This window comes from Pseudochaenichthys georgianus, chromosome 4, assembly GCF_902827115.2.
Source record: "Pseudochaenichthys georgianus chromosome 4, fPseGeo1.2, whole genome shotgun sequence".
In the NCBI taxonomy this organism is placed as follows: Eukaryota; Metazoa; Chordata; class Actinopteri; order Perciformes; family Channichthyidae; genus Pseudochaenichthys; species Pseudochaenichthys georgianus.
In genome coordinates this window covers 20,953,933-20,981,391 of record NC_047506.1, presented here as the reverse complement: position 1 = coordinate 20,981,391, position 27,459 = coordinate 20,953,933, and the positions used below count along the sequence as shown (strand labels likewise).

The window sequence follows — 27,459 nt, the reverse complement described above, 5'->3', positions numbered from 1 at the left end:
TAAGCACCTCCTTACAGTATGCACTGCATCTCATTTTCCTTTCTATATCATACTGATGCTCGGTCTATTGTTCAACAATTCTTCTAGAATCTCCGGTGGTGACAGTGGCTTTGAGCGATATTCTCATTGGCATTGGAGAAACCACAGTGATGGCCTGCTCTTCTTCTGGAATCCCACAGCCTGACATCTTGTGGTACAAAGGTAACCGTTGAAAATAAATGAAGTACAACAAAACAATATATGCTTGTTAAAAGTAATTAACGCTTAGAAGAATTCATGAAGAATGACTTGCAGAGACTGAAAGCACTGTGAATTGTGCATCATTGGCATATGCAAAAGCCGCGTAATCATTTTGTGAATTCAGTTTGCAGCGTGGAGTTAAAATATAACCCCATTCAAATCACATACACATTTATTGCACAGGAGTTTTGAGAAGTTTAGATTTTCCCTCCCTATTTGCTTACACAATCCATATAAAAAACTAGCTAACCACCCTCTTCTGATGGATTTTGTTCTTAATTCTAGGTGATGTCCAGCTGCATTCATCATCCTTCTTGGAAGTGGACGCATTAGGAGGTACTCTGACCATCAAGGAGACGCAGGATGTGGATGCAGGAGATTACACCTGTGCAGCTGTTAATGCTGCCGGCACCTCGTCAGCAAAGATCTCTCTCGATGTTGGAGGTGAGAACAAGTTTAGTTAACCTTGTAAACGCACTATTCAGTACTATGAACCAAGAACAAGATCTTAATAAATGGGTAGATTACTACTTGTGTTGCCTTACCACAGTTGTGAATTGCATACCCAGATGTCACATATTGAACCCCTAAATGTTCCGTGATCACCCTGTTGTTATTTTTCCAATAATGCCAACCTCGCTGCACTTTATCCCGCTTATTACACGGCCACATGGTAAACAAATTGACAACTTGACTCCCAATATTAATTTAAATGATTTTATTGACTTAAAAATTGTCACATTGCTTCCGCAAAAAAAGTCGGTTCCATGGCGCACCAACGGCTGGAACTCCGACAACAACAACAACAACAACAACAACAACAACAACAACAACAACTGCATTTACAATGAAGGCAGCTCTGATTTATGTTTTCTGCGGCTGCCCAAGTCTGTTCACAGTTTATTTTCCAATAACAAGTCCTTAAACATGACAGAGCCCATACCGTGTTCCTGTAAGTGGTTACTTCCTGTCTGTCGGCTTCTGTTGATTTATCTGACGTCTAGCGCTCTGTCTTTTAACCTCTTTTCCTTTCTCTCTCTTGATCTTCCTTAGCAATGGTCATTAAAGTGCTTAACAGTGGTCTGTTCTACTGCCATATCAACCTCTAAAAGGATCAAATTGACCAATCAGAATCGAGTATTCAACTAAGCCATGTAATAATACTTGATAATGAAATGAAAAAAATCTCTATTTACTGTATAATTTATGTTGAACACTTAGAAGCATCTGGTCCTAAAATGAGTCATGAACATCCCAAGCTTACATGATGGACAGCTTGATTGTCTGTAGGATGCGATACAGATATAAAGGAATCTCCTAAACCTAGACCTTTCCCATCTTCATCTTGAATGTTCCAGCCCAACCCGAGTTCACCCGAGAGCCGTCAGATGTGGGGTCTGACATCGGCTCCAATGTGACCCTGCTGTGCCTCGCCCAAGGTCACCCCGAACCACAGGTCAGCTGGAGGAGAGAGGATGGACTTCCGATATTCAACAGGCGCCGCACACATGGCACGGTCACACAGAGCACGGGAGCCCTACGTATCACCAGTGAGTTCCTCTGTGGTATATATGAATACATATTAGACACATAAGTGCTCTATGTTTACGCCTAAATATCCCTTTTTCTCTCAGAGCTGTGGGTGGAGGATGAGGCGGTGTATATCTGTGAGGCTCAGAACCACTTCGGCAGGATCCAGGCCCAGGCCAGAATCACTGTGACTGGACTGGGTAAGTGCAACATTTAAAAAGTCTTGCCTATCTCTTTGTGTGTTTGTCTCTCTTTCTCAGACACAGAGTAGTGTCTCTTAATCTTTAAATGAATGCTAGGATTCACAGTGCTGGTCATTCAAGAATAAAGCAGGAATTTATTTATTTAGATGTAGGCTCTCTGTGATTTATTATTAATTGATCATTGATAATGGATTATAGTTTAGTGGACATTAAGGAATACAGAGGTGTAGCTGATCTGAAAAAGTGCTCAGATACTGTAGGTCTGCCTTAACATGCTTTTGCAATTCTAAGACATGTGGAGCACAAAATGATAATACACACTCAGTCCCTCACGCATGCTTGTATACCCTTTGGCTGAATATGCAGTTGTCTCTGTGTGTGTCAAATCAGAGATCATATCTACACTCCATGTCCGTACATTTTCTAAAACAACATACTCTCCTCCTGTCTGTCTGTATGTTCTTGTGAGGCTCTGTTTCGGTCCTACACGTGAGTGTGAGTTCATTAGCACATTTCAGTGGGTGTGTTTGAAAACACATGGGCCTTGTTAAGCACTTTTTCTGTTTCACCGTTTTATTTACACTGGAAACACACAGAGCTCTTATATGTGGATCAAAGGTTACAAACCACAGACCCACCCAGATGACATGTATTACTGCCCCACTTCCCTACTGACAATATATCTCATGAAGCACATAATGCAGAAACACAGGTTAAGTAGCCTCTTTGGGCATAATGAACTTGGCATGCGTGTGTGTGTGTGTGTGTGTGTGTGTGTGTGTGTGTGTGTGTGTGTGTGTGTGTGTGTGTGTGTGTGTGGTGTGTGTGTGGTGTGTGTGTGTGTGTGTGTGTGTGTGTGTGTGTGGTGTGTGTGTGTGTGTGTGTGTGTGTGTGTGTGTGTGTGTGTGTGTGTGTGTGTGTGTGTGTGTGTGTGTGTGTGTGCATGTTGTGTGTGTGTGTGTGTGAGGTTGTGTTTTCAGTCCAGTCAGGGCGGTCTTCTAATTTGACGACACCCTGTTGTCTATCACATCCCCCACAGATGACATCATTATCTGTGTGAACAACGCCAAACTATTTTGACAACATTTTATGCAATGTCATCGTGTGTGTACGTGTTCATGTATGTGTTGTGTTCATGTGAAGGAAGATATAGGTGTGTTGATACTTAAATCAGGTGTAGAAATAAATATATGCTGTATTGTTAGTATGTTTATAGCAACCAAGCTTTCCCTATTTATTGATTGTATGGTACACACACCACACATGTGCTTCCTTCAAGCTTTGCCAGCGATATAGACATATTTTTGACGGACACTTTGTTTATTACTTGTGATATAGACACAAATACACACACAGAACATACGCCCCAACTCAAAATATGTAAATAAAAAGATACAATACATAGATAAGGAGAGCAAGAAAGGACTAAATGCAGCAAACTTGAATAGTAATACAGGTTAACAAGGCCAATGTCACTGTACTGATGAGTCAGTATGATTAGTGACACTGAAGGAATTGCCATGAATGAATGAATGAAAACTTTATTACAGACTCAGGGTCCAGATAAAAGACAAGACATTACATATAATAAATTACATACACAGCATAAAAAAATTCATAGTTTAAGAATAATTTAAATCAGTGTCCTACAAAGAGACAACTATACCAATGTCTCCACAGCTGCGATTGGTAGCGTGTAGTACTAAACCTTATGTTCGATAAGGCCAAGAGGATTTCATTATCAGAGTCATTAAGCCGGCAAATACATTTATACATAAGATTTCTTAAAACAGCTTGTAGAGTATTGGCTCCTGCAGCCACACACATTTCACTTGCACTAGACCATCGAGGTCTCTTCAGCAATATTCTCATGGCATCATTATAAGCTACTTGAAGTTTCCGTAAACTTGCTTTTCTGTAGTTTGACCACAAATGTGCAGTATAGTGGTGTGCAATATGCTCTGAACAGAGACATCTTCACTCCATCTGTACATGCACCAAACTTACGTAGGAGAATGTTTGCTCGTGCATACATCATGCGGTATTGCCTATAAATATCTTCATCATCTGTAATTTCTTCTGTAATAAAGTGTCCAAGATATTTTAACGTATTACAGACACTAAGATTAATATCAGACCATTTAAAATCAGGACATTTTAGACATTTATCCTCTTTGGTTCTAAAGATCATGACAGTACTGGCGTTGTATTTGATGTCATGTTCCACACCATACACAGAACAAACAGCAAGAAGCTGCTGAAGACCAGCGCTAGATGGACTCAGCACTACAAGATCATCTGCATACATAATATGGTTCACTAGAGTACTACCGATCATGCATCCAGTATTACAGGCTTTCAGTCGCGTGGACAGATCATCAATATAAAGATTAAAAAGAACTGGGGACATAATTCCACCTTGTCTGACACCATTGCTAACCCCAAATGGGGCTCAGACCCTATTGCCCCATTTTACTTGCATAGTCTGGTGGCCATACCTGTTGACCAGAATTCTCACAATGTATTTGGGCACCCCTCTTTGACTCAGTTTAACACATAACTTCCTATGATTAACACGATCAAAGGCTTTAGAAGCATCAATTAAACACATAAGAACTGATGAGTTATTACCTCTATATTTGTTAACAATTTCCTTTAAGGCGTATATACACAAGTCAGTGCCATGTCAAAGCCAAACTGGTTATCTGTTGAGTTAATAAAGTCATCTAATCTGTCCAGCAGAATTCTTTCTAGGACTTTTGACAGTATGCTGGCTAATGCTATGGGCCTATAGTTATCTAGGCTTCCCACTTTACTGGTTTTTTCCTTAATAACTGGCACTAACAGAACAGACAACATTGAGTCTGGTAACAAGCCATGACTCACAAAGGCAGTAAAGCAAATAGAAAGGAGAGGAGCTATCTTCAGACTGACATATTTAAGATGTTCAGCAGAAATATGATCTACACCACTTGCTTTGTTATCAGACAGCTTGTTTATAGCTTGGCATACCTCATGTGGCATTATCACCATTGACTCATTGCTATCAATATCATCTACCCTATACAGTTCACTTTGGACACAGTTGAATAAGGTTCTATAATGCTGTCGCCATAACTCTGCAATATTGTCTGTTCCGGATGTTCCGTCAACAGTGCATGGTAGAGATATTTTGCAGTTATTAATAACCCTCACTTATTTCCAAAAATCCATAACATTGTTACTTAGCAGCTTCTTAGCCATGGAATCGGCCCTCATAGCTTGCTCATTTTTACAGATGAAGCTAATAGCATACTTGTATCTTGCATTAGTAAGCTTCTTGTACTCAAATACAGACCCTTGTCTGGGTCTGCCTGCCATAGCCCATGATTTAGTGGCTTCACAGGCTTCAGCATGATACTCAGCTACATGCAGTGGGGCAAAAAAGTATTTAGTCAGCCACCAATTGTGCAAGTTCTCCCACTTAAAAAGATGAGGGATGCCTGTAATTTTCATCCTAGGTACACTTCAACTATGAGAGACAGAATGGGGGGAAAGAATCCAGGAAATCACATTGTAGGATTTTTAATGAGTTAATTGGTAAATTCCTCGGTAAAATAAGTATTTGGTCACCTACAAACAAACAAGATTTCTGGCTCTCACAGACCTGTAACTTCTTCTTTAAGAGCCTCCTCTGTCCTCCACTTGTTAACTGTATTAATGGCACCTGTTTGAACTCGTTATCAGTATAAAAGACACCTGTCCACAACCTCAAACAGTCACACTCCAAACTCCACTATGGCCAAGACCAAAGAGCTGTCAAAGGACACCAGAAACAAAATTGTAGACCTGCACCAGGCTGGGAAGACTGAATCTGCAATAGGTAAGCAGCTTGGTGTGAAGAAATCAACTGTGGGAGCAATTATTATAAAATGGAAGACATACAAGACCACTGATAACCTCCCTCGATCTGGGGCTCCACGCAAGATCTCACCCCATGGGGTCAAAATGAACACAAGAATGGTGAGCAAAAATCCCAGAACCACACGGGGGGACCTAGTCAATGACCTGCACAGAGCTGGGACCAAAGTAACAAAGGCTACCATCAGTAACACACTATGCCGCCAGGGACTCAAATCCTGCTGTGCCAGACGTGTCCCCCTGCTTAAGCCAGTACATGTCCAGGCCCGTCTGAAGATTGCTAGAGAGCATTTAGATTATCCAGAAGAGGATTGGGAAAATGTCATATGATCAGATGAAACCAAAATAGAACTTTTTGGTAAAAACTCAACTAGACGTGTTTGGAGGAGAAAGAATGCTGAGTTGCATTCAAAGAACACCATACTGTGAAACATGGGGGTGGAAACATCATGCTTTGGGGCTGTTTTTCTGCAAAGGGACCAGGACGACTGATCCGTGTAAAGGAAAGAATGAATGAGGCCATGTATCGTGAGATTTTGAGTGACAACCTCCTTCCATCAGCAAGGGCATTGAAGATGAAACGTGGCTGGGTCTTTCAGCATGACAATGATCCCAAACACACCGCCCGGGCAACAAAGGAGTGGCTTCGTAAGAAGCATTTCAAGGTCCTGGAGTGGCCTAGCCAGTCTCCAGATGCCAACCCCATAGAAAATCTTTGGAGGGAGTTGAAAGTCCGTGTTGCCCAGCGACAGCCCCAAAACATCACTGCTCTAGAGGAGATCTGCATGGAGGAATGGGCCAAAATACCAGCAACAGTGTGTGAAAACCTTGTGAAGACTTACAGAAAACGTTTGACCTCTGTCATTGCCAACAAAGGGTATATAACAAAGTATTGAGATGAACTTTTGTTATTGACCAAATACTTATTTTCCACCATAATTTGCAAATAGATTCTTTAAAAATCAGACAATGTGATTTTCTGGATTTTTTTTCTTCTCATTTTGTCTCTCATAGTTGAGGTATACCTAGGATGAAAATTACAGGCACAATTGGTGGCTGACTAAATACTTTTTTGCCCCACTGTACCTATTCTAGCCAGGCCTGATGTTATGTGCCTTATTGTTACGTTTATAGTAAGGCTTACTGCCTTCATACAGAGCACTTACTATATCATTGTACATGGAGCAGATATCACTCCTATGCTTTGCATCCTTACAATTAACATCACTACACATAATTGCATCTCTAGGTAGATGAATATTAGTTAAGGATGTATCCGTCTGAGCATAATCGGATGTAATGTCTTCCAGGGCTGCCAACATTTGAGTTCACCTTGGAGTGAGATTTGTTTTGGTGAACCGAAAAAAGAAACGTTCATGTGTACAGTGTTACAAATGTATTGAACATGTACAAACTAGGGTTTCCCATTAATGTACCGGGCGCTACAGTGGAACACGCACATTCACAGTGCACCCGCGACAATGAAGGCTCGACAATCAGCTCACAGCATATAAAATGGCATATCGGTGTAAGCAGAGGTAAAGTGCTATTTTATAAGTGGGGGGGGGGGTCCTCACCTCCTCTAGGGTGGTCCGGGTGCATGCTCCCCCGGGAAGAGTTTTTTTTAAATATTGAAGTTAAATGCATCAACCTGGTGCACTTTGAGAGCAAAATGAATTTATGGCAAACAGATTTTCTTTTTCTTTATGGATATTTTACAAATCACTCACCTTTTAAACTGTATTCTTGTTTTACTGTCATATAGTATTTCATAACTGTTTTTCATTTATTCTCATAAATGGTGACCAAAACATTTGAGACCCACTGAGATAACTAGACTAAAGTTAACTATCTAAACAGAGTCCCTTACATCCCTGAGCTGTAGTTATCTCTCAGTATGACAGGACAGAGCTCTCCTTTTCCTTGTTTTAGAAACAGCTTTTAATATCCGTTAAGCTAACCAGATGCTAACAACAATGCAAATAGTGAGTTTGGTAGAAATATACTGTATAATAGTAAAGTTATTTAAGATGATGCCATATTTATTGAAGATTTTACATTATAAATATTCCCCAAAATTATTCAAAAGCATATTCTTCCAAACTCTCTGCTGTAGTATGACACACAGGAAACTATTGATGTGTGTAGTGAGTTTGGTAGTAATAAGCTGTATAATAGTGATTGAATATTATTGTATTCTCTTTTTTGGGTTGCACTTTGCAGACGGTTTGACGATTGACGATTGTAGTTCGTTGTCAACCTTACCACAGTACTTAAAGGTGGGGTAGGTAAATTTGAGAAACCGGCTCGAGATTGCTAGAATTTGAAAATACACAACCCGAGAAAATCTGCCACTTCCTTATAGAGCCCCTCCTCCAACACACACGAACGCGCACATGACCAATGAGGGCACGAGATAAGTTTGTGCCCCGATGGAAGGCTGACAGGCAGGTAGGCCATCCGTTAGCCGGCCGGCTAAACGGATTGGTTGTACTTTTTACAGTATTACGGCTTCTACAGATGAAATTTGTTTATGGATTTTTTGTCAAAGCACTTAAGATATTCATTGCTATCGTGATGTTAAGAGCATTCCATGGAATATAACAAAAAGTGTATCTCGAGCCGGTTTCTGAAACTTACCTACCCCACCTTTAAGAGACGTCATTTGTGTCTGAATAACGTTTTGTTCATGAGTTATTGATCCGTGAAATCAGAATCTCCCAATGTCGTTCCAACTTTACTGAACTAAGCCAGAAGACCGTCTCATTTCGTAGCCCGCTCGGTTTGCTGTTCCTTCACTTTATTTTTATATTTATATACATTTATTTTGGACGTGAGAGATATGGGTTAATTGCGTGACTCTCACGCTCAATGCGTGAGTGTTGGCAGCCCTGCGTCTTCCTTTGTGAGTGAGTGGTGGAGTGAGACTTAACGACATTTGATCATTACTATACAGGGCTCGACAGTAACGGTTGCCCGGTTGCCATTGGCAACCATTCAGAAAAAATGTCAACCACTTCTTGGCCTTTGGTTGCCATCAGTGGCAACCAGTTTTTAACATAAAGAAATAAGTACAGCAAACAGCTAAATGTGCACCCCAAAATAGATAAATGTTAATTATTTGTTGTGATATTTAATTATTGTTGTGACCAGTCGGAACCTGATACTTAAGTTGCACGTGCATTGGTGTGATTACGGAGCCAGAAAGCGATGCACGTTTACTCGCGTGCGCGGTGCGGCCAAGCCGCCAGGAAGTGCGCCGGACACAGATGGAAATATTCGTGGTGGCCAAACGGCGGTACTGCACATCCGTTTGGTTGCCAGGCCCGGACACACTTTTTCCCATTGACTTACATGGGGAAAGAGTGGTCTGTAACTCGTTGGATAATTTTTTTTAAACTAAATAAACAACCCAGTATGAACACTTGTATAGCTCTTATTAAAAACATTCGTTCCTCAAGTTGTAATAATGTGCTAATAACGTTATTCTGAGAGTTATTTCCCTCGGCATTATGAACGCGCATCTAACCCACGGGACCGCGCTACCCGGCACGTTCATGTTACGTGTTCAGCACTACATGTGTTTCTCTTTACCCATGGATGCACAATAACAACAGACCCATATCGCCTTACTGCCAGCCCACGGAGCTGTAATAATGGATATATTGCACATGTTTGCTGTAATTCATCATTTGTAAAATATTATACTACATGGGCTGTATGATGTAAATCTTGTACCGTAAATGTTGTATTAAATAAAGTTAATATTACCGACGTAGATTAACGTTCCTGTAGCTTCTTATATATATATATATACAGTGAAATAATTATTTCATGCTAAATGAAGCTCTGTTGGATATCACTAGATCCTGTTACAGCATATAGAAGTACATAACGATTGATGATTACATTAGCATAATTACTAGCTAGTCGCTAGCTGCTAACTGCATAATAACAAGCTATTACCATGCTGTCATGAGCGCACGGTGCTGTTACATGTACGCAAATAGAGAGGCGAAGTCACGCCCATCTACTTCCGGCCCATGGGACCCCGGAAGCGAAAAATTAACATTGAATTCAATGGAGAGAGAACACGTATCTTTTGATCCCGTTTGAATTGTGCCACGAACTACACATATGATGTTTGTCAATCTTAAACAATAAGTTCCATGTCAAAAAAGTCACATTTTGTCGTAAAACTGTTGAAATATAAGACTATGAAAAATACGCGACTACAAAGACTACAAATCCCAAATCCCATTCTGGCTCGCGTAAGTGATGTCACAGGCGATAATGCTCCAAGTGGTTGCGACTCGTAATTAAAGCGAAGAAGAAGAAGATCTCATAACTGATTTATTCCCTCCAATAAATAAGAGATTGCTAAAAATAAATTCACTTGTACAAGATGCCTGTGTGCTTTGTACCAGGTTGTAATCACATAAGTGATCATACCACTTGCTCGTTCTATCGCTTCCCGTCTGATGAAAGGACCAGGAGTCGCCGGATCAGACATCTCAGGTAATACACATGTTGTGCATGGAACACAGTCAAGCTAGCTACCTAGCTAGTAGCGACGAGTAGCGAGCACGTTAGTTAGCATTACATTACTTTAGTGATGGTAGCCTTACCATGACATTATTATTTTATTACATGAAGTAAACTAAAGCAAACAGATATTGTTCTAAACTGTATTAAAGTAAACAGGTATTATCTTGAACTGTATTGAAGTGAACATGTATTATTTGGGACTGTTTTAAAGTAATCCTATATATATAAACCTTCTTACATACACTTTCCCAGACACCCTGACACACACACACACACACACACACTACACTCCCTGACCAAGATATCAACACACACACACATACACTTTCCCAGACACCCTGACACACACAATACACTCCCTGACCAAGATCACACACACACACACACACACACACACACACACACACTTCATCTTCCCACACACACACACACACACACACACACACACACACACACACACACACACACACACTTCATCTTACCAAACACACACACATGCCCTTTTCAAGGTTCTTTTTGGGGCCAATATAATCTCAAGTACTGATAGCTTTGCATGACATTCTTCTGGACGTGTTTCATTGTGATGACAGTAAGGGTGAGTCAATCTGTTTGTTGGAAAGACAGTAGTTGAGTGATTACTGAGAGAAAATTATTAGAAGAGATAATTATTCAAAGTGTTGTTACTTTAAAGTGTTGTTACTGACCTTTTTCTCTTTTATTTCCTTTCCCTCACCTGTAACTGCTGAGACCCTGAGGAACATGCACACTGACCTGCCCTGGCAACCTGATTTCCACTGTACGTAATAGTATTTGGTTATGGTATATTATTTATATACATCAAAGGCACAATGCACCCCCAGAGACACACATGTATTGAGTGTGATATTGTGCATAGGTCATGTGAAATCATCTTTACACACTAGAAAACTGCAGGAGTGGCAACTTGTTTTGAAATTGAATTTTTAATATCCGATAATGAAGTTGATCTGTTTTCTTTATTCTTCTCTCTTCTCAGCTCCATCCATCACCGTGCTCTGTTCCTGCAGGTCCTGCTTGCTAATCAATGCTTTATTTTTTTACACAATTACAAACAAAGTCAATGTATTGTATGACATGAAGTTGTGCTTCATTCGGAGTCAATAATAAATTCATTCTGCCTTCAACTGCACAATGACTGTGGACTGCACCGACATCCATGTAGCTGCCCCCCAGTAAGATGAACCAAGCAAAGAGGTTCATGCCCAAGGACATCCAGCTGGCCTGCCGCATCCGCGGAGAGAGGGCTTAGACTGACCTGAGACCAGCACACCCAAACACAACTGCTCTTTTAAGAGCCACCTACAGTTTCAAAGAGTTGCAATCCTACGTTATTATAATTATTAAACTGGTTCATGTATCACTTAGTTTACTGAACCGTGATGAATGAAAGAAATTAGTGAGGTAGTGGTTTAAAGAAGTTACAAAGACATTAATATATGAGTAACAGGTCAGTGTAAACACCAGCTTCTGTCAATTATGGATCACTCAAACTATTTATATAAAAATATGTAATAAAGTTCTAAAACAAGTATTCTGTATATTCCTTGATAGCTTTTGGAGAAGGTTGTTTTTAAGTTTACTAAAATCTATTGTTTCACTTTATAAAAAGGAACAGGTGAGTAGAGCATCATTGAGTTTCTTATTCTGTCAGTAAATTATCCAAATGAAATGTTTATCATTATTTTATTCAACCCTAAACAAATTGATTGTACCTTTTTAATAATGACCTTACATGGTTAAGTTAAATTAACTTCAGAAAATCAAATCTGTTCTGAGAAAAAACTAATAAATGTTTAAAGATAGGAACTTGCCATCCCACTGAAAAACAGTCCGTAGAGATTTAAAGGCGTAGTTGTAGTTCAGTCCAACGTTTCATTTGGATTCATTTCTCCAACAGTCAACTATTTTCATAAAGAATATATATATTTTTCAAAGTCAACTTTATTGTCAATCTTACTCAGTTTGTGTTTATAGACAGAGATCAAAAATACTTTTAAATCAATATATCAATATATCAATAGATATGTATACAAATATATATATATATATATATATCCTATATAATGATGGTGGACACTTCACCTCCAGCAGGGCAGATGGCTGCACAAGTCCATCGGGGGATGCTCCCAAAACACCGACTCACTCACAAAGAGACCAGACTCGAACACTGTCTCCTGATAGGCCTGCACAAAAGCCTTCACCCTTTCGGCCTCGTTTACAACCCCCCAGTTGACAGCCATGACTCCGTCCAACTTGTACCCCCCGAGCACCCTCTTCATGAGGGACGCGCATGGAGTGGATGAAAGTCCCGACCGCAGCACAGCACCAAACTTGCTGGCTGTCAACCTGCCCCGCCTGTGTAACTGCCACTTTGTCCGCTGTCCTCCGGTGGCTGTCTGGATGGCAGCTTGCTGGTCTCTGCTCAGTCGCATTGAGGCAAGAATTGCCTCAAGCCCCCATGCCCCTTCACCAGCTCCGGCACGGTGACAATGGCCTGATGTTGAGGCCGCGGCTCTGGCTCAGGTGACAAAAGCCATGCCATGCCACACTGTGCGCCCCTCAGTGCAGACCTGAACCAGTCTACATCCTGAGTGGCGATGTCTCTGGCCAGTGGGTTGTATGTCTCCTCTCACTGTTGGTAGAGTTGAGACACCGGCTGGACTACTTTGGAAGTGCCAGGCTTCCTCCACTGGCACTCAACATCTGTGGAGCTGATCTGCCACATGGCACATATTGCCAATGCTGCAGCGTGGCTGCATTTGTACATCCCCCGTGCACAATCACAGACAGCGCTCTGCATCGCGCCATCGTCTCCCATGCAGATCTGTACAAATAAAGTAAGTACCATGTTTGTTAGCATGCTATAATAGATTGAATGAGCAATAATACAAGGATGGTCTGGATCTGGGGGTGGGAGGGGTTATTTTTCCATAGTTTTGTCTGATTGTTGTTATTGTTTGTTTTTTCTGTATTTTTTGTAATGTGTGTTGTACTGGTTGTGATTGTACATTGTATTTTTCTAAATGTGTATGAATACATTTTTGAAAAACATTTGATCAACAATAAAAAAGGATTTGGTCAGGATCTAGACTCAGTGTGTAGTTTATTAATTAATCAATGCTCTCTACATTAGGAAAACACATACCAGTGTACCAGAGGGAGTCACACACAGCTGTGCCTGGATAACCAAACAAATTGACAAGATAAACAAAACCCTTGAATCTACACACAGCAAATAAACTCAAATGACACAACGAGATGTAAAAGGAGATCACACATACAGTATAGTCGATATAAAACTGGCCGCTTCAATCTGAAGAGCAACTAAAACAAAACACGGGAGTGTACCTTGTTCTTGTGAACACTAATGTTATCCACCACAGCATACACAGAGACCACGAAGTTCTAAAGGAGAACACTAGTTACTGAAACAAAACACGTTAGTGTACCTTGTTAGCTAATGTTAGCTAGCTGACATTAACGTTACACATTGCACTCATATTACTCACCAACATCTTGTAAAGCCGGTCCCGCTGCTCTTACAGAACCGACTAACTCCCCTTTCGTGTATGTACAGCTCTCAACGTGTCCAGACTTGTAGTCACCTCGTTTTATACTTTTATTCTCATTCTGAAAGAAACAGGTGAAATTTGCTAACGTGACGGCCATCTTTGTGATGGTGACGCGTATTGTGCGAGACCTAAGAGGCTTCTCAATACTCAAATTTCCCCTCCTCGACTCCCCTCCTCGAGACTTAGACCCGCCCACAGGAGATGCGAGCGGAGGACCGAGGAGGGGAACCGAGGAGAGAGGAGGGGAAGTAGCAGACGTTTAAAGAAATGAGAACTCCTCTCCTCTGAGCGGTCATATTAAAGCGACGTCCGTTCATTATGACGTGGCAACAGCTGCATCAGCTGTCGAGTGTTTTGTCATATTTTATAATCTCTGTTAGATCAGCTGAACATTGTTCCCCCACATATTTTATTTGAATTCATTGAGAGTGCGGTATAATGAGACAATAACAGGCTACAGATGCGGACACACACACACAAATATATTTATATAAATATATACAATTTAAAGTATGAGAGCACTCTCATAATAACGTAACACAGTCAGAGACTGGATATACCCCCCCCCCCCCCCCTCTCTCTCTCTGGTCGCTGAAATGGGGAATTGAAATTACGGGCCAAAAGTTGTATTTGCAAGTATTAAAAGTAAGGACATCAAACCAACTGAGACCCGTCTGTCCGCGGCATCTGCGCACTGTACAACACACACCTACACACTGTACAACACACACACCTACACACGCACCTACACACTGTACAACACACTGTACAACACACGCACCTACACACTGTACAACACACACCTACACACTGTACAACACACACCTACACACTGTACAACACACACCTACATACTGTACCACACACACCTACAGCTGCTAAAGCATAATCAGGCTACAGCCGTTGTGTATTTTATTATGTGAAGCACTAAATGGTTTTAGAAAAATATGGACTCTTTGTAGATATCTACTAAACTAAAGCAAATAAAGAGAGTAGGCCTGTTATACTGAGTGATATATATTTTACACACTGCTCTGCTTTCTGCAGGACCTCACAGCTGTTCTCACTGTAAACATCGCGTTGCGATGAGAGCAGGTTCTCAAATAATATCCAGGGGATGCATGCAGAGCTGTCATTGGCTGAGATAAGTCCGGCCGTGCGTCACGCCTCCACCGTTCCCGGAAATGCATCCGCGGAGGAGCCGTGGAGGAACCATCAGTGTATCCTCGGTTATAGCTCCTCCAGAGAGCCTCCTCGATGATCGATCCTCGGTCCTCGGTGTGCATTTAGAGAAATGAGACGTCCTTCAAAATGGCGCGCTGAAATTCATTTCCGGGTCACTACCGGAGGACCGAGGAGTCGAGGAGGGGAAATTTGAGTATTGAGAAGCCTCTCTAGAGACCTGTAGTTCACTCAGCGGTTTCACACAAAAAAAAACGTGTAACTTCACAGTTTTACGACACATTTTAATTTTTTTGACTTGCAAAATATTCTTTTAAATTGACAAACATCATATGTGTCATTCGTGGCACAATTCAAACGGGATCAAAAGATAACCTTTCTCTCTCCATTGACTTCAATGTATAATTTTACGCTTCCGGGGTCCCATGGAGGCTCCCGGAAAGGGAGGGACTTCGCCTCTCTATAGACGTGCTTGATGTGAACGAGCATGTAGGTTAAAGTTGCGCATGCGCTATGAGCGCACATACGGGTACTTCTCAGGCATGCCGGGTAATCTGTGACGTTTCACTCTCTCAAAAGTTGGGCCATTTTATCATCATGCGCAACTTTCATAGGAATGAATGAGGCCCCGCCTCCCACGCTGTATCCAGTTCTTATTATACATCCATGGGTGCGGCGTGTGTTTGTTTTACAAAAAATGGCGAAGCAAATTAAGTTGTTTGACTGTGGGGTAAAAAGTTCTGCCAACCCGTCAACATCTCAAACGAATGTTCAAAGTGATTCAACTGATGAAGCGCAAGGTAAACCCGAACGAAAGCAAAGAGGAAATGTGTAAAGTCTAGGGAGGCGAAATATATACATTATGCTTCGTTGTGCATTCACTTCTGGTAAAAGTTCCTTCAAAATAAGAGTCCCGAACTTATTACTACCAAAATAAAAGTGCAAAACGAAACTTTACCATAGGCATTGTATTGGCATACAAATATAATCACTTCTATAAAAAGGTGACACATTTTAAATATAGTTAGACATATTAATAAATAATTTACAGCATTAATAATTAATATCTAATTCTTAACTGTGAATGGTTTTCATTTATTTAACATTAGAAATGTATTAGTCTGGCCAATCCAAGACTTTGATCCTGAAGGGCCAATGGACCTATGGTGGGGGTCAGCACAAAGGTCAAGAAAACCCACATTTGAAAGGGAGACAACGGATGGCCAAGAAACTAGTGACTTTCTCAATTCATTTGTGAGGGATCTGTGAAGAACATGACAACAGCTGCACTGCTGGTATTTAGTATACCAGCAATTGAGGGTGGACAAGTTTACTACCACTTAAGTTTCAATTAATTGTGTTAATTACTTATTGTAAAGAATTTGAACATTCTTTTGTGTCACATGTTCATTATTAAGTTGATGTATAACTGTATAGTATCTTAATTATTTAAAAATATAAGGTGACTAAAAATGGCAACCGTATTTTCAGTTTTGGCAACCAAAAGCTGATGCCTGGTTGCCAGCCTGGCAACCACTTTTAAAAGTTAGTGTTGAGCCCTGCTATATATATTTTTTAAATGAAATCCAACCACTCTTGAAACATCTGTCATATTTCTGCATGTTATGACTGTCTTGGTGAGTTTTCCTGTGACGATGATTGTTTGCGTGGAATCTGCAGTGTCGCCGGTCATTGCCATGAGCCCGGCTGTGCTCAGTGTGGTCGAGGACCAGCAGGTGACTCTGCCCTGTGTGTTATTGGCTGGGAATCCGCTGCCTGAGAGGCAATGGCTACACAACTACGGTCTGGTGAGTACTCAAAGAGAAAATGTACAGTTTGTTTTTCCGTGTCTTTTTTGTTTAATGTGTTTAAACAATTTCCCAAAAATAACTTTCAGGTGACCTCAGACCAGTATCTGACAGTGAGGAGGGACGGCAGTCTGCATATTGAAAGAGTCCAGCTGGATGATGCTGGTGACTACATCTGTTTGGCTGAAAACGTTATCGGGGCCACCAACCATACCACCACTGTCAATGTCTATGGTAATGTTCATAAATATACATACAAACCATCTGTCAACAGACATGCATATTCACACACATGATGGCAAACACAATGTGTGTGTCTGCCAGGTACTGTTTGAGCACTAGCTGGACATACATTGAATAAATAATTGGAGATGGGATATTTCTGCTGATTAGAAAGGGGTGTAATGCAAATGCCTGGTTTTTGCGCATTATAAATATGTATTTTGTGCTTTTATACTTCTGTCTAGCAAAACATTTATGAAGTCTCCCTATCAAAATGTTATAAGCAGTTTATAAACATGTAATATATGGATTAGAACACACTATACTTCCAGGTTGGTATTGTGCATACTGGGGCACTTCATGTAAATGAGCCAGGTTTAATGTTAACATTCCATGTGCTTTTTCTTCCAAGTCAATGCTAATATGTCTTCGATGAAAAAGGCCTATTATACATTTTTTGTTGGATATGAAATGTCCCCTCTGTTTTTCCTCTTTCTTTTATTCTGCTACCTCCTCCTCTTGTCAATGTGCCGCTTAAATGTTTCCTTTCCCTGCAGAGGGCTGTTAACCCTCATGAATAGGATTATCTTTGAGGTATACATTAAACCAGCAGCTTAAGGTGATAGCGACATTTAGAGCACAGTGAAAGGGGAAAATGTGTTCTCTATTTATACTAAAGTCAGTCATTGCCAGATTCTAACAATTTAAATCGCAATTGTCCACAGCAAGTACATACAATCTCCCTCATGAAATCAGTAATTTTCAGCTGTCCATTCACAACACACTGGACATTTACAATATGTAGCTCAGACAATAGGTTACATTTGATATAATATATTTGAAATACTTTCCATAGAGGCTACTTAATGCTAAATACATGCAAAGAGTACAGAAAGAAGAATGACATGCAATACTTGTTCGTAATGTGTACGCTTGTTGTGATTTTGTTGTTTAGTTGAATCACATTTTTTATTTCCAAGAAGATGCTCCAGGCCTCCCAGGGCTGATCTTTTCTGCAGATTCTTGGTGGTGTAAAAAAACAACAAGAAAAAGATAGATAGTGGAGGGAGGGACAAGAGACACACACAGAAAAACACACAGAAGAGATAAACACATGAACATTCACAAAAAAATATTAACCTACTGTGTATTTCTTCTTCTTCTTCTTCTTCTTCTTCTTCTTCTTCTTCGTCTTCTTCTTCTTATGTTTGCAGTAATTCCTACAATTCAGTATGGCCCTCAGGTGTTCAACACAATTGAGGGCACACCCATCACTCTGCCCTGCCGTGCCAGGGGAGTTCCCCCCCCTGACATTACCTGGGCCAAGGTATGTGTTGGCATTACCTATCTTAGTAGAAAGTCGGCCAAAGTAAGAGCCAGTTCTGTGATTGCGGCGATGCTCTCATTTCCTGCAACTAAAGACCTTAATTTCTCTCCATAAATGGAAAAAAAGTTCAAAGGGAGAACGAGTGAAACCACATGAAAGTACATTATTCATCCAATTTGGTCTATTTTGCCCAAGTTGGAACTCCACAAAAATGCAGCATTAGTAAAGCTCCTTCTCCAAAGTAGGCAATGTCTTCACATTCTATAGAAATATTGATTAAATGACAGCTTCACATGTCAATTATATGATGTCTTGAATCACAAAGCCTTGCACAAATATACTATTTACTTTTAAGTGAATGCTGTTGTGCAGCTCATTAATATTCCAAACATTTACTATGTGTATTCGTGGAGTGTAGTTGTGCAGTCTTGGACATAGATAAGCTCAACTTAAAAAAAATCCAGATGTGAATCTACTTTTTGAACTACAAGAGAACAGGTCATTGTGTTGCCAAAAGTCAGGGTTTCTATTTGTATTTCAGTACAATACTTACTTTATTGATGGGCTCTGGCAGGACAATAGCACATACAAGGAACATTTCTGTGTGTCTCTGAGGATATGTGTGTTTGCCTTGGGATGCTTGTGAAATTAGCTCTACCTCTGTGCATTAGGATGTGTTCTTCGTCTTTACATGTGCACTTTTGTGTGTTAGTGTGGACTGTAAGCCATTAGGCGCTTTCACACCAAGTACTTTGCCGTACTTAGTTCATCAGAACTAAAGAGTTCTGATGAACTAAAGAGCAGATCGCGTTCACACCGGGAATAATCCCTGTGAAATGTGTGTTCATGAACAGTTTCTCCCTTTTTTCCATTTTTCATTAGTTTCTCTGAGTTGTAAAAGTGATGCGTTTAAAGTGAACAGGGCTGCAGGGACATATAAAACTAGACCCTGCTAAGTTTTGCACCAGCTGTTAAAATGTGATTCCCTTGCTGTTCTGTATAACATCAATCAAGTTAAGTTAGGACAATGCAGAGATGATTTAATCCTGATGCACTGACGTCACATTTGCTTTGTGTTTTGGTTTATTTAATGTATAAACTATAACACTTTTATTTAAAGCCTTTGCATTCAAAAGTAGAAGAGAGAATATCAAATAATCAATTTAAGAACGCTTAGTAGGTCACACAGCCTTCCTGTTTCCTGGTCACCATCTTGAGTGTTAATAAAGCTAAGTTAATGAAACAAACCGCGTTCCCTGCCCTTTCCCTGCTGTGGTTTCTTTTGTAGGGTGGGGAGCTGCTGAACTTGGGTGGTCCAGCCTTCTCCATGGACTCTGACGGCAGCCTCCTCATCACCTCCCCCTCTGGAAACGAGACTGGAGAGTTCCTCTGCACAGCTACCAACGCTGCAGGCCATGCAGCCAGGAAGGTCCAGCTCACAGTCTATGGTAAAACTCATCACCAGCTAAATGCTAAGTAACATCTGGACAAGTCTGTTAGGACCTATAAGTAGCATTTAACTTTAATCATGTCAGATTTTACAAAAAAAAAGTAACTCCACTAATAAAGGATAGATGTTTGACACAACTAAACAGCTATTCTTAATTTTGGATAATTGTTTTCAACTTAATTGTAGTTTACCATGTCCAGGCGCAGGTCCAATGTAGTAAATGCCCGTTCCTATAGATTCTTAAGACCAAACTTCTGAACATGAACTGCTCTCACTCACACCCATTTTCCATGGCTCTATAGGTGCGGGAAAAGTAATTTTACCACTTTCCTCACAGTTTTACTGTCCATGTTTATTGCGTTGTATGACTTTGTATTTTTGGATATGTAAAAGCACATAAATGCACAATGAGCTATGGCAAATTCCGTACTGAATAAAGGAACTATATAACACACTCAACTCAACAAGAGCGAATTTTAACAAATATTTGTTGTTATTTTTTTCTTTTGTAATTAACCCTCTTTGTTTGCATCTCATATGTTGTGTCACATTAATCTAAGGCCTTTGAATTGAGTTGCTGTTTTGTCTATGTGTGTGTAGTCCGTCCTAGATCCGGTGTTGGTGGTGCTGGAGGCTCAGCTGAGCCAATGACGGTGGTTGAGGGTGAGGACGCCATTCTGCTATGTGAGGTCCACAGTGTCCCCCCTCCCACCATCAGCTGGGCCAAGGAGAGGCAGCTCATCTCCCCTTTCTCTCCCCGGTAACACATACAGAACACAGCACTGATTCTTTTGAAAGATAATCCAACAACACCATGTGCACTGCTGAGGTCTAGTAATGAAGCAATTTTTCACTTTGCAGTTTAGTTTATTTCTGTTTCTGATTGTGCTCCTCACAGGCACACTCAGCTTTCCTCTGGCTCTATGAAGATCTTGGAGACCAGAGTGTCAGACAGTGGGCTTTATGTGTGTGTTGCCTCGAATATTGCTGGCAACCTGACAACATTCATTGATCTGAGTGTTTTGGGTAAGTTCAGAGATCAGAATTTCTAGCAAAGGTTTAATATTGATGTTATTGAGGGTTACTGAACAGTGGTATAACCTTTATTATGTTATGAATGCACTGATTTGAGTTTGTCTAAGGCTATTTGTTCTAAGGACGGGTTGGCGGCCCATATACTGTATCAGCTGCCCTTTACAGGTTCGACACTGGCTCAAAATAATATAAGGCCATTTCCTCCACTCTGTCTCCCCCCTTTTAATGCTATATCTATCAATAAAGGCACTCTATGGCCCCTCAAAAGAACATCACATGATCTAACGTAATGCAATCATTTGGAATTCTTAAAAATAACCTATTCAATAATCACACATAAGCCAAGAGAGTTGAGGAAGTTGCAGTAAAGACATACTGTCATTGGGATAACATGATGTTCTTCTGAATGACAGTAGAACATAAACTATACAATCTTTACATCCAGGGCAACATAACTCCCTCTAAACCTTATTAAATCTGGTCCTCTGTCCTGCAGTGCCCCCCAGTATCCAGGCTGGCCCCAGGGTAATGAAGGTTCAGATGGGGTACCCTGTGGAGCTGCCCTGCGTGGTGAGAGGGGTCCCGGAGCCCACCCTCACCTGGACAAGAGATGGTCAGAGGTTCCAAGTCTCACCTGATGGCAGCCTGGCTTTTAGAAACGTGGGTCTGGCTGACGAAGGGACCTACACCTGCATAGCCACCAACACCGCAGGCAGGGCCGAGGCCCGAGTCAGGCTGCTGGTGCAAGGTGGGATCCAATTCATGTCCTTCAGCTAACGTGCTCGCACTGTGTTCATTATGTTTATGTGTGTTGAAATGTTTGAGAAACATCACATCATATTTTGTACTTTTTTTTCATGGCAGTATTTTTTAAGCAATTCTAATTTGAAATGATTATAAATAATGACTGTATTGTAAACATGTTGAAATAAGACACAATGTACCACAAGTTCAGTTTAGTTTGCAGTTCTTTGTTTGAATGGCGACTTATTCAATGCATATATATTTCTAAGATGCATACTCCAACTGTTGAATGTGCTTTATAGTGTGTTAAAATATATTTTGCAGTATACATTTGTCATTGATTATGTGATTGTCGGTTTCCAGTACCCCCTGTGGTCGAGATATTGGAGCCGCCCTTCAATAGTCCGCTGCAGGAGAGAGTTGCAAACCAGCGAATCGCATTCCCCTGCCCTGCCAAAGGTAATTTATATTCTGAACAAGAAGTGGATTGATAATTATTTTGTTGTTGTTGCAGGAACAAAACATACCTACACTGCTATTAAAAGTTATTTTTGATTAAAGTATACACTTTTATTTACAAATGCTGAGGACTTTGTCTAGTAAAACACACAATATGGTTACTTAAAATGAATTTGTTTTCATTTATGCTTCTTCACTCTCTCAGGCCTTCCTAAGCCAGTGATCCGATGGATGCGTAATGGCCAGGAGTTGTCAGGTAATGAGCCCGGCGTGTCCATCCTGGAGGACGGTACACTGCTGATTCTGGCCTCTGTGTCGCCAATGGACAACGGAGAGTACGTCTGTGCTGCGGTCAATGATGCTGGATCCACTGAGAGGAAGTACCAGCTCAAAGTTAACGGTGACCAGTTCTCTATTCTTCTGACCTCTGACTTTTTAAAAACCTTTTTAAGTTATTTGTCGATCCATAAATGAAGTATTACTTCTATCATGTCTTGCATACATTTAATCTCTTGGAAACTAATGCTCAAAACTCCTCATTGACACCTCCACAGTGCCCCCACTTATCCGTGACGGGGAAACACCAGGCAACGTGTCCCTGGTCCTGAGTCAGTCCACCAGCTTGGTGTGTGATGTCATAGGAAGTCCGACCCCTGTCATCACCTGGTACAAGGATGGGACGCCTGTAAGTGAAGTCCCATTGACTAAGCTGTTAACACACATTTCATACTGACAATGTTTGCAGTTGTCATTTACAACACTGAGGAGATTCTGTGTTTTTTTCAAATGTTAGGACTTTTAAAGGTAAATACACACATCAAAGATGCATATATTTAGAGTTTTGGGGGCAAATTAATTTTATTCAAGTATAAGTATGCTGCCTTATACTTTTCTTTGCCCATTGAACTGTGGCGGAGTAAGTAATCAACAAGGTTTGGCTCACAAAACTATAGCAGCAATCAGACATTTTCATGACCTGTCATCTTTTAATACAAATTCTCATAAAGACAGAATAAACTGTGATTACAGGGTGCACTGTCCAAGAGAACTGACCTGACCAGCCAGCACAATCAAAGTATTCATGACAGAATAATTATGATAAATTGATGCAAGAACAGAGAGTGAGCACACACTTTGTTGTAACGTCTAATTTGCTGGCTGCTTTCTGTTCCCTTGGCTGCTTCACACATGATTCCTGCTGGGCACAGAAGGGAAATTCAGAGCACTTACTTTCATCAGCTAATTCTGAGCAATCCAATATGCTCTCTGAATGTTTTTTGTAATGTTTCCTTATTCATATTTTGTTTTTCATGCCTCAATTACAAGCAGCTTTTCTTTCTTTTTTTTTTAGATCCTTTTATCATGATGTATTACAATTAGCCCCATAATTACTGTCAGGCACTATTTCCTAAATTGTAACTTATGCTGTTGTCTTTGCTTTTGTGTTTGATTTATTTATTTGTATTGAATGACAGGTAGTTGGTAGTAACACCATCCAGATTCTTGACATGGGAAAATCTCTTAGACTACTGAAGGCAGCCACAGCAGATGCAGGCAGCTACAGCTGTAAAGCGATAAACATCGCTGGCAGCACAGAAAAGGACTTCTTCCTGGATATACTGGGTGAGTTATGACATTGATTGATTGTCTATGGAAACTCCTAATGAAAAAAACACTGTCTGCATAGTTTCAGACAGAACAAACCTTGATACACAAATGTAATTTGGGATTAGATCTATAACATACAATATCTTATTCGCCCCAGTCCCGCCAACCATTGTGGGGTCAGCCTCTCCCCAAGATGTTTCAGCCATTGTAAAACAGGAGATCAGTCTTGAATGCAATGTACAAGGTGTACCTTTTCCAACAATCCAGTGGTACAAGGACAGGAAGTAAGTGCCTTCCAATAATATATCATTCACTATTATGGTAACAATGGTCAAATTAGTTGAAAAACAGTTAAAACATCTGTTTCTAGGCTGGTATTCCTTGGTGATCCAAACCTGGAGGTCACCAACAGGGGTCAGGTTTTGAAGATAAAGAGTGCTCGTCTTGGAGACAAGGCCCGCTACCAGTGTAGTGCCATGAATACAGCCGGCAAACAATCCAAGGACTTTAACGTCAGTGTTTATGGTGAGTTTTGACACATACTACACAGTCATGTACTTATATGCAGAGCCTACTCTTTGTTTGGTAACCTCACATGACGAAATACAGCTTACTCACACAGTCTTGTGGTATTGTTCCAGTGCCCCCCTCCATCAAAGGCGGTAACATCACCACAGAGGCCACAGCCCTGCTGGACACGACAGTAACACTGGAGTGTGAGGCTCGCGGAGTGCCGCTTCCTTCCATCACCTGGTATCGAAACGGAGAGGCCATCCTGTCCAACAGACAGGTTCAGTACGTCGAGCGGGGCCACTACCTGAAGTTCCCCCGCGTGCAGGCATCAGATGCGGGCCTGTTCACCTGCAAGGTGACCAGTGTGGCCGGGAGCGCTGAGAAGAGCTTTGTACTGGACGTCTACTGTAAGAATTTCACATCTGACATCTTATAATCTATACACATTTGTTTTTTTCTGTGTCTTTTTTTGTCTACCTAAAACAAAAGGCTTTTAGAAGTTAATATTTACCATGTGAGTTAAAAAAATCGAGAGCACATTGTGACATTAAATCAGATTTTCAAGGCTTTAAGGCATTTGGTTTCAATCACAAACCATAAAGACCTTTGCAACAGGCAAGAATAATTTCAAACAGCTGTGCATATTTGGCAAACAATTAAATGCGAAAATAAAATCCTTGATCTTCTAGGAGCACAACAATGGATACAGACTACAGGACTTGATGCATAAAGCAATTGTACATGTAGTTGGCTTTTGAAAGCCTTGAGTGTGAGATGTAAATAAGACATCAGTTAAGCAGAAAAAGTATTTGAAGCCTTAACCCTTCTTTTGTTCTGTTCCCTTTTTAATGTTCTTTCCCCCCCAGTGCCTCCTACCATTGCTGGGGGTGAGGACGGGCCAACTGAGAGGAAAGTGGTTCTCAGTAAGCCTCTGATTCTGGAGTGTGAGGCTGGGGGACACCCTCCCCCCTCTCTCACATGGCTGAAGGACGGAGTTCCTGTGCGCGATGGTGAAAGCGTCCGTCTTCTCGAGCAGGGGAGTAAAATAGAAATCCTTTCAGCCACGGTGTCAGACTCGGGACGTTACGTCTGCGTGGCTACGAGCATCGCTGGAGAGAAGGAAGTCAAATACGACGTCAGAGTTTTGGGTATATAAACACTCTCTATCCTCTCCTGACAGTAGCATGCACAGCACCCACACACACAGACCCAAACTAACTAGACTTTCTGGGAAATAAGTAGCACAAACAAATCATACAATACCTTTCAACATTATATAAAATCACTTTCAAGGCTGGCTTGTTTGTGTGCATTCATGTTGTTGTCATATCATTATTCTAAAGCCTGACCTCACTGTTATTTGGACATACATTTCTTTTTTGGACATAAATGTTAGTACCTAGTTTTTGAACAGCAGTTTAGCATGTCTCCCCTGTTAAAAAAAAATGCAGATTCAAAAGAAATATAAAGAACAGAAAGCCAAACATTTGACTCAGTCAATGCCGGGTAAAAACATCAGAGAGAAGACACTTCAGAAAAGGTGGTAACCACAAGTGCTTTATAGCTGCTAAGAGCCAGGATTATTTTGCTCCAGGTTATTTAATCCTTACTCTTATTTTATCAGGTATGTGGCTGGAGCTGACATCATAAAACAGAAACTATTCTGACGGCACTCTATGTGGCTCAAAGTGGGACTAAATCATGTTGAAATAAACATTGATATACTTTGATGTATTTCCTCTAACTCGTTCACAAAGCCCATCAGTAAATGCCAAAGCAGGACTATCTTCTGGGTATGAAGAAAACTGAGTTGTCTAAATGTGTTTTTCAAACTTCTGTTAACAGATTACAGATAGGAAGTAACCTCTCTGGTATTCAGTCACTCTGAGCAATACTAATCACTACCCAAAGATAAAGCCTGTCACATTTCCAGCTGACACAAAGCCTTTAACAGTTCGTGTCAGCTGGAAAAGGTTTGTGCCGTTGTCGGCAGGATTCGAACCTGCGCGGGGAGACCCCAATGGATTTCTAGTCCATCGCCTTAACCACTCGGCCACGACAACTGTGAAATATGATCTAACACTGTGACTTCCTATTAAAGCTGTTGCTATCTGCACCATGTGTGCATTCCACATGAGAAGCGGACACCTGTCCCTTCACCGCGGCTCTGCATGTGTGAGTGATATACTCACAAGAATTCTTCACAAGAAAAACAGGACATTCAGTTTAAAAGCAAACCCCAGGCTGGAGATCTTATCTTTAAATTCCTCATACCATTGTTATTTATTCCGGAAGTTTTTCCTTGTACGATGTGAGGGTCTAAGGACAGAGGGTGTCGTTTTCTCATACTGATATTCTGCCCAAACTGTGCTGTTGTATTTGCTGTAAAGTATCTTTACTGTAGGGTATTTTTATTATATGTACAGCACTTTGGCTTGACCAAAAATCGTTTAAAAATGTGCTATGTAAATAAAACTTGATTTGATTTGATTTATCTTTTGTGTTTTTGTCACTATCAGCAAAAGAAAAAAAGGAATAAATGTATGGAATAACAGTTAATACAAGTAAAATAAAAGTTGACTTTAACTAATTCAGATATAAGCAAATAATTTCTTTCATTACACATAGTTGTATTCTAATTTCCCAGCATTGACTACATTTAAATACAATAAAAAAAATGTCCCAACTCTTAATTTTTTCATAGTCCCTCCTTTCATTGATGGAGCTGATGATGTGACGGACAGCACGGTGATAATCAACAGCCCTCTGGAGCTGGAGTGTCAGGCCACTGGAACCCCTGCACCCGTCATCACGTAAGATCTACGTCTCAAGCAGTTATGTGAACTGGTTAAAATATACATGTAGACACATATATTCACTGCAAAATATTTTCTTTTGCAGGTGGTATAAAGATGGTAAACCAGTCCGACAGGGTGAGGGGTTGCGTGTGGCAGCCAGCGGTCGACGGCTAATCGTTTCCCGCGCTCAGGTCTCTGACACGGCGCCTTTTCAATGTGTGGCCACTAATGAAGCAGGAGACCACGAGAGGGACTTCAAAGTAGTTGTCCATGGTAAAATT

The 27,459-nt window shown here is 40.8% G+C and overlaps 1 protein-coding gene and 1 non-coding gene across 2 annotated transcripts in view; one reads left to right on the top strand and one right to left on the bottom strand.

Moving 5' to 3' along the window:
• hmcn1 (hemicentin 1) overlaps positions 1 to 27,459 on the top strand; it is a 107,524-nt gene that overhangs the window by 47,768 nt on the left and 32,297 nt on the right. The window contains exons 14-34 of the mRNA XM_034081502.1: positions 88 to 201; positions 526 to 684; positions 1,599 to 1,790; positions 1,875 to 1,970; positions 16,895 to 17,022; positions 17,112 to 17,256; positions 18,459 to 18,571; positions 19,860 to 20,019; positions 20,622 to 20,781; positions 20,920 to 21,047; positions 21,553 to 21,804; positions 22,164 to 22,259; positions 22,465 to 22,659; positions 22,814 to 22,944; positions 23,735 to 23,882; positions 24,025 to 24,151; positions 24,238 to 24,392; positions 24,509 to 24,787; positions 25,247 to 25,528; positions 27,085 to 27,193; positions 27,282 to 27,451. Of these exons, the coding sequence (XP_033937393.1) occupies positions 88 to 201; positions 526 to 684; positions 1,599 to 1,790; positions 1,875 to 1,970; positions 16,895 to 17,022; positions 17,112 to 17,256; positions 18,459 to 18,571; positions 19,860 to 20,019; positions 20,622 to 20,781; positions 20,920 to 21,047; positions 21,553 to 21,804; positions 22,164 to 22,259; positions 22,465 to 22,659; positions 22,814 to 22,944; positions 23,735 to 23,882; positions 24,025 to 24,151; positions 24,238 to 24,392; positions 24,509 to 24,787; positions 25,247 to 25,528; positions 27,085 to 27,193; positions 27,282 to 27,451 (3,339 nt within the window). The remainder of the gene's footprint in view (positions 1 to 87; positions 202 to 525; positions 685 to 1,598; positions 1,791 to 1,874; positions 1,971 to 16,894; positions 17,023 to 17,111; positions 17,257 to 18,458; positions 18,572 to 19,859; positions 20,020 to 20,621; positions 20,782 to 20,919; positions 21,048 to 21,552; positions 21,805 to 22,163; positions 22,260 to 22,464; positions 22,660 to 22,813; positions 22,945 to 23,734; positions 23,883 to 24,024; positions 24,152 to 24,237; positions 24,393 to 24,508; positions 24,788 to 25,246; positions 25,529 to 27,084; positions 27,194 to 27,281; positions 27,452 to 27,459) is intronic.
• Positions 26,362 to 26,443, bottom strand: trnas-aga (transfer RNA serine (anticodon AGA)). The gene has a single exon. It is a non-coding gene; the product is annotated as a tRNA-Ser (tRNA).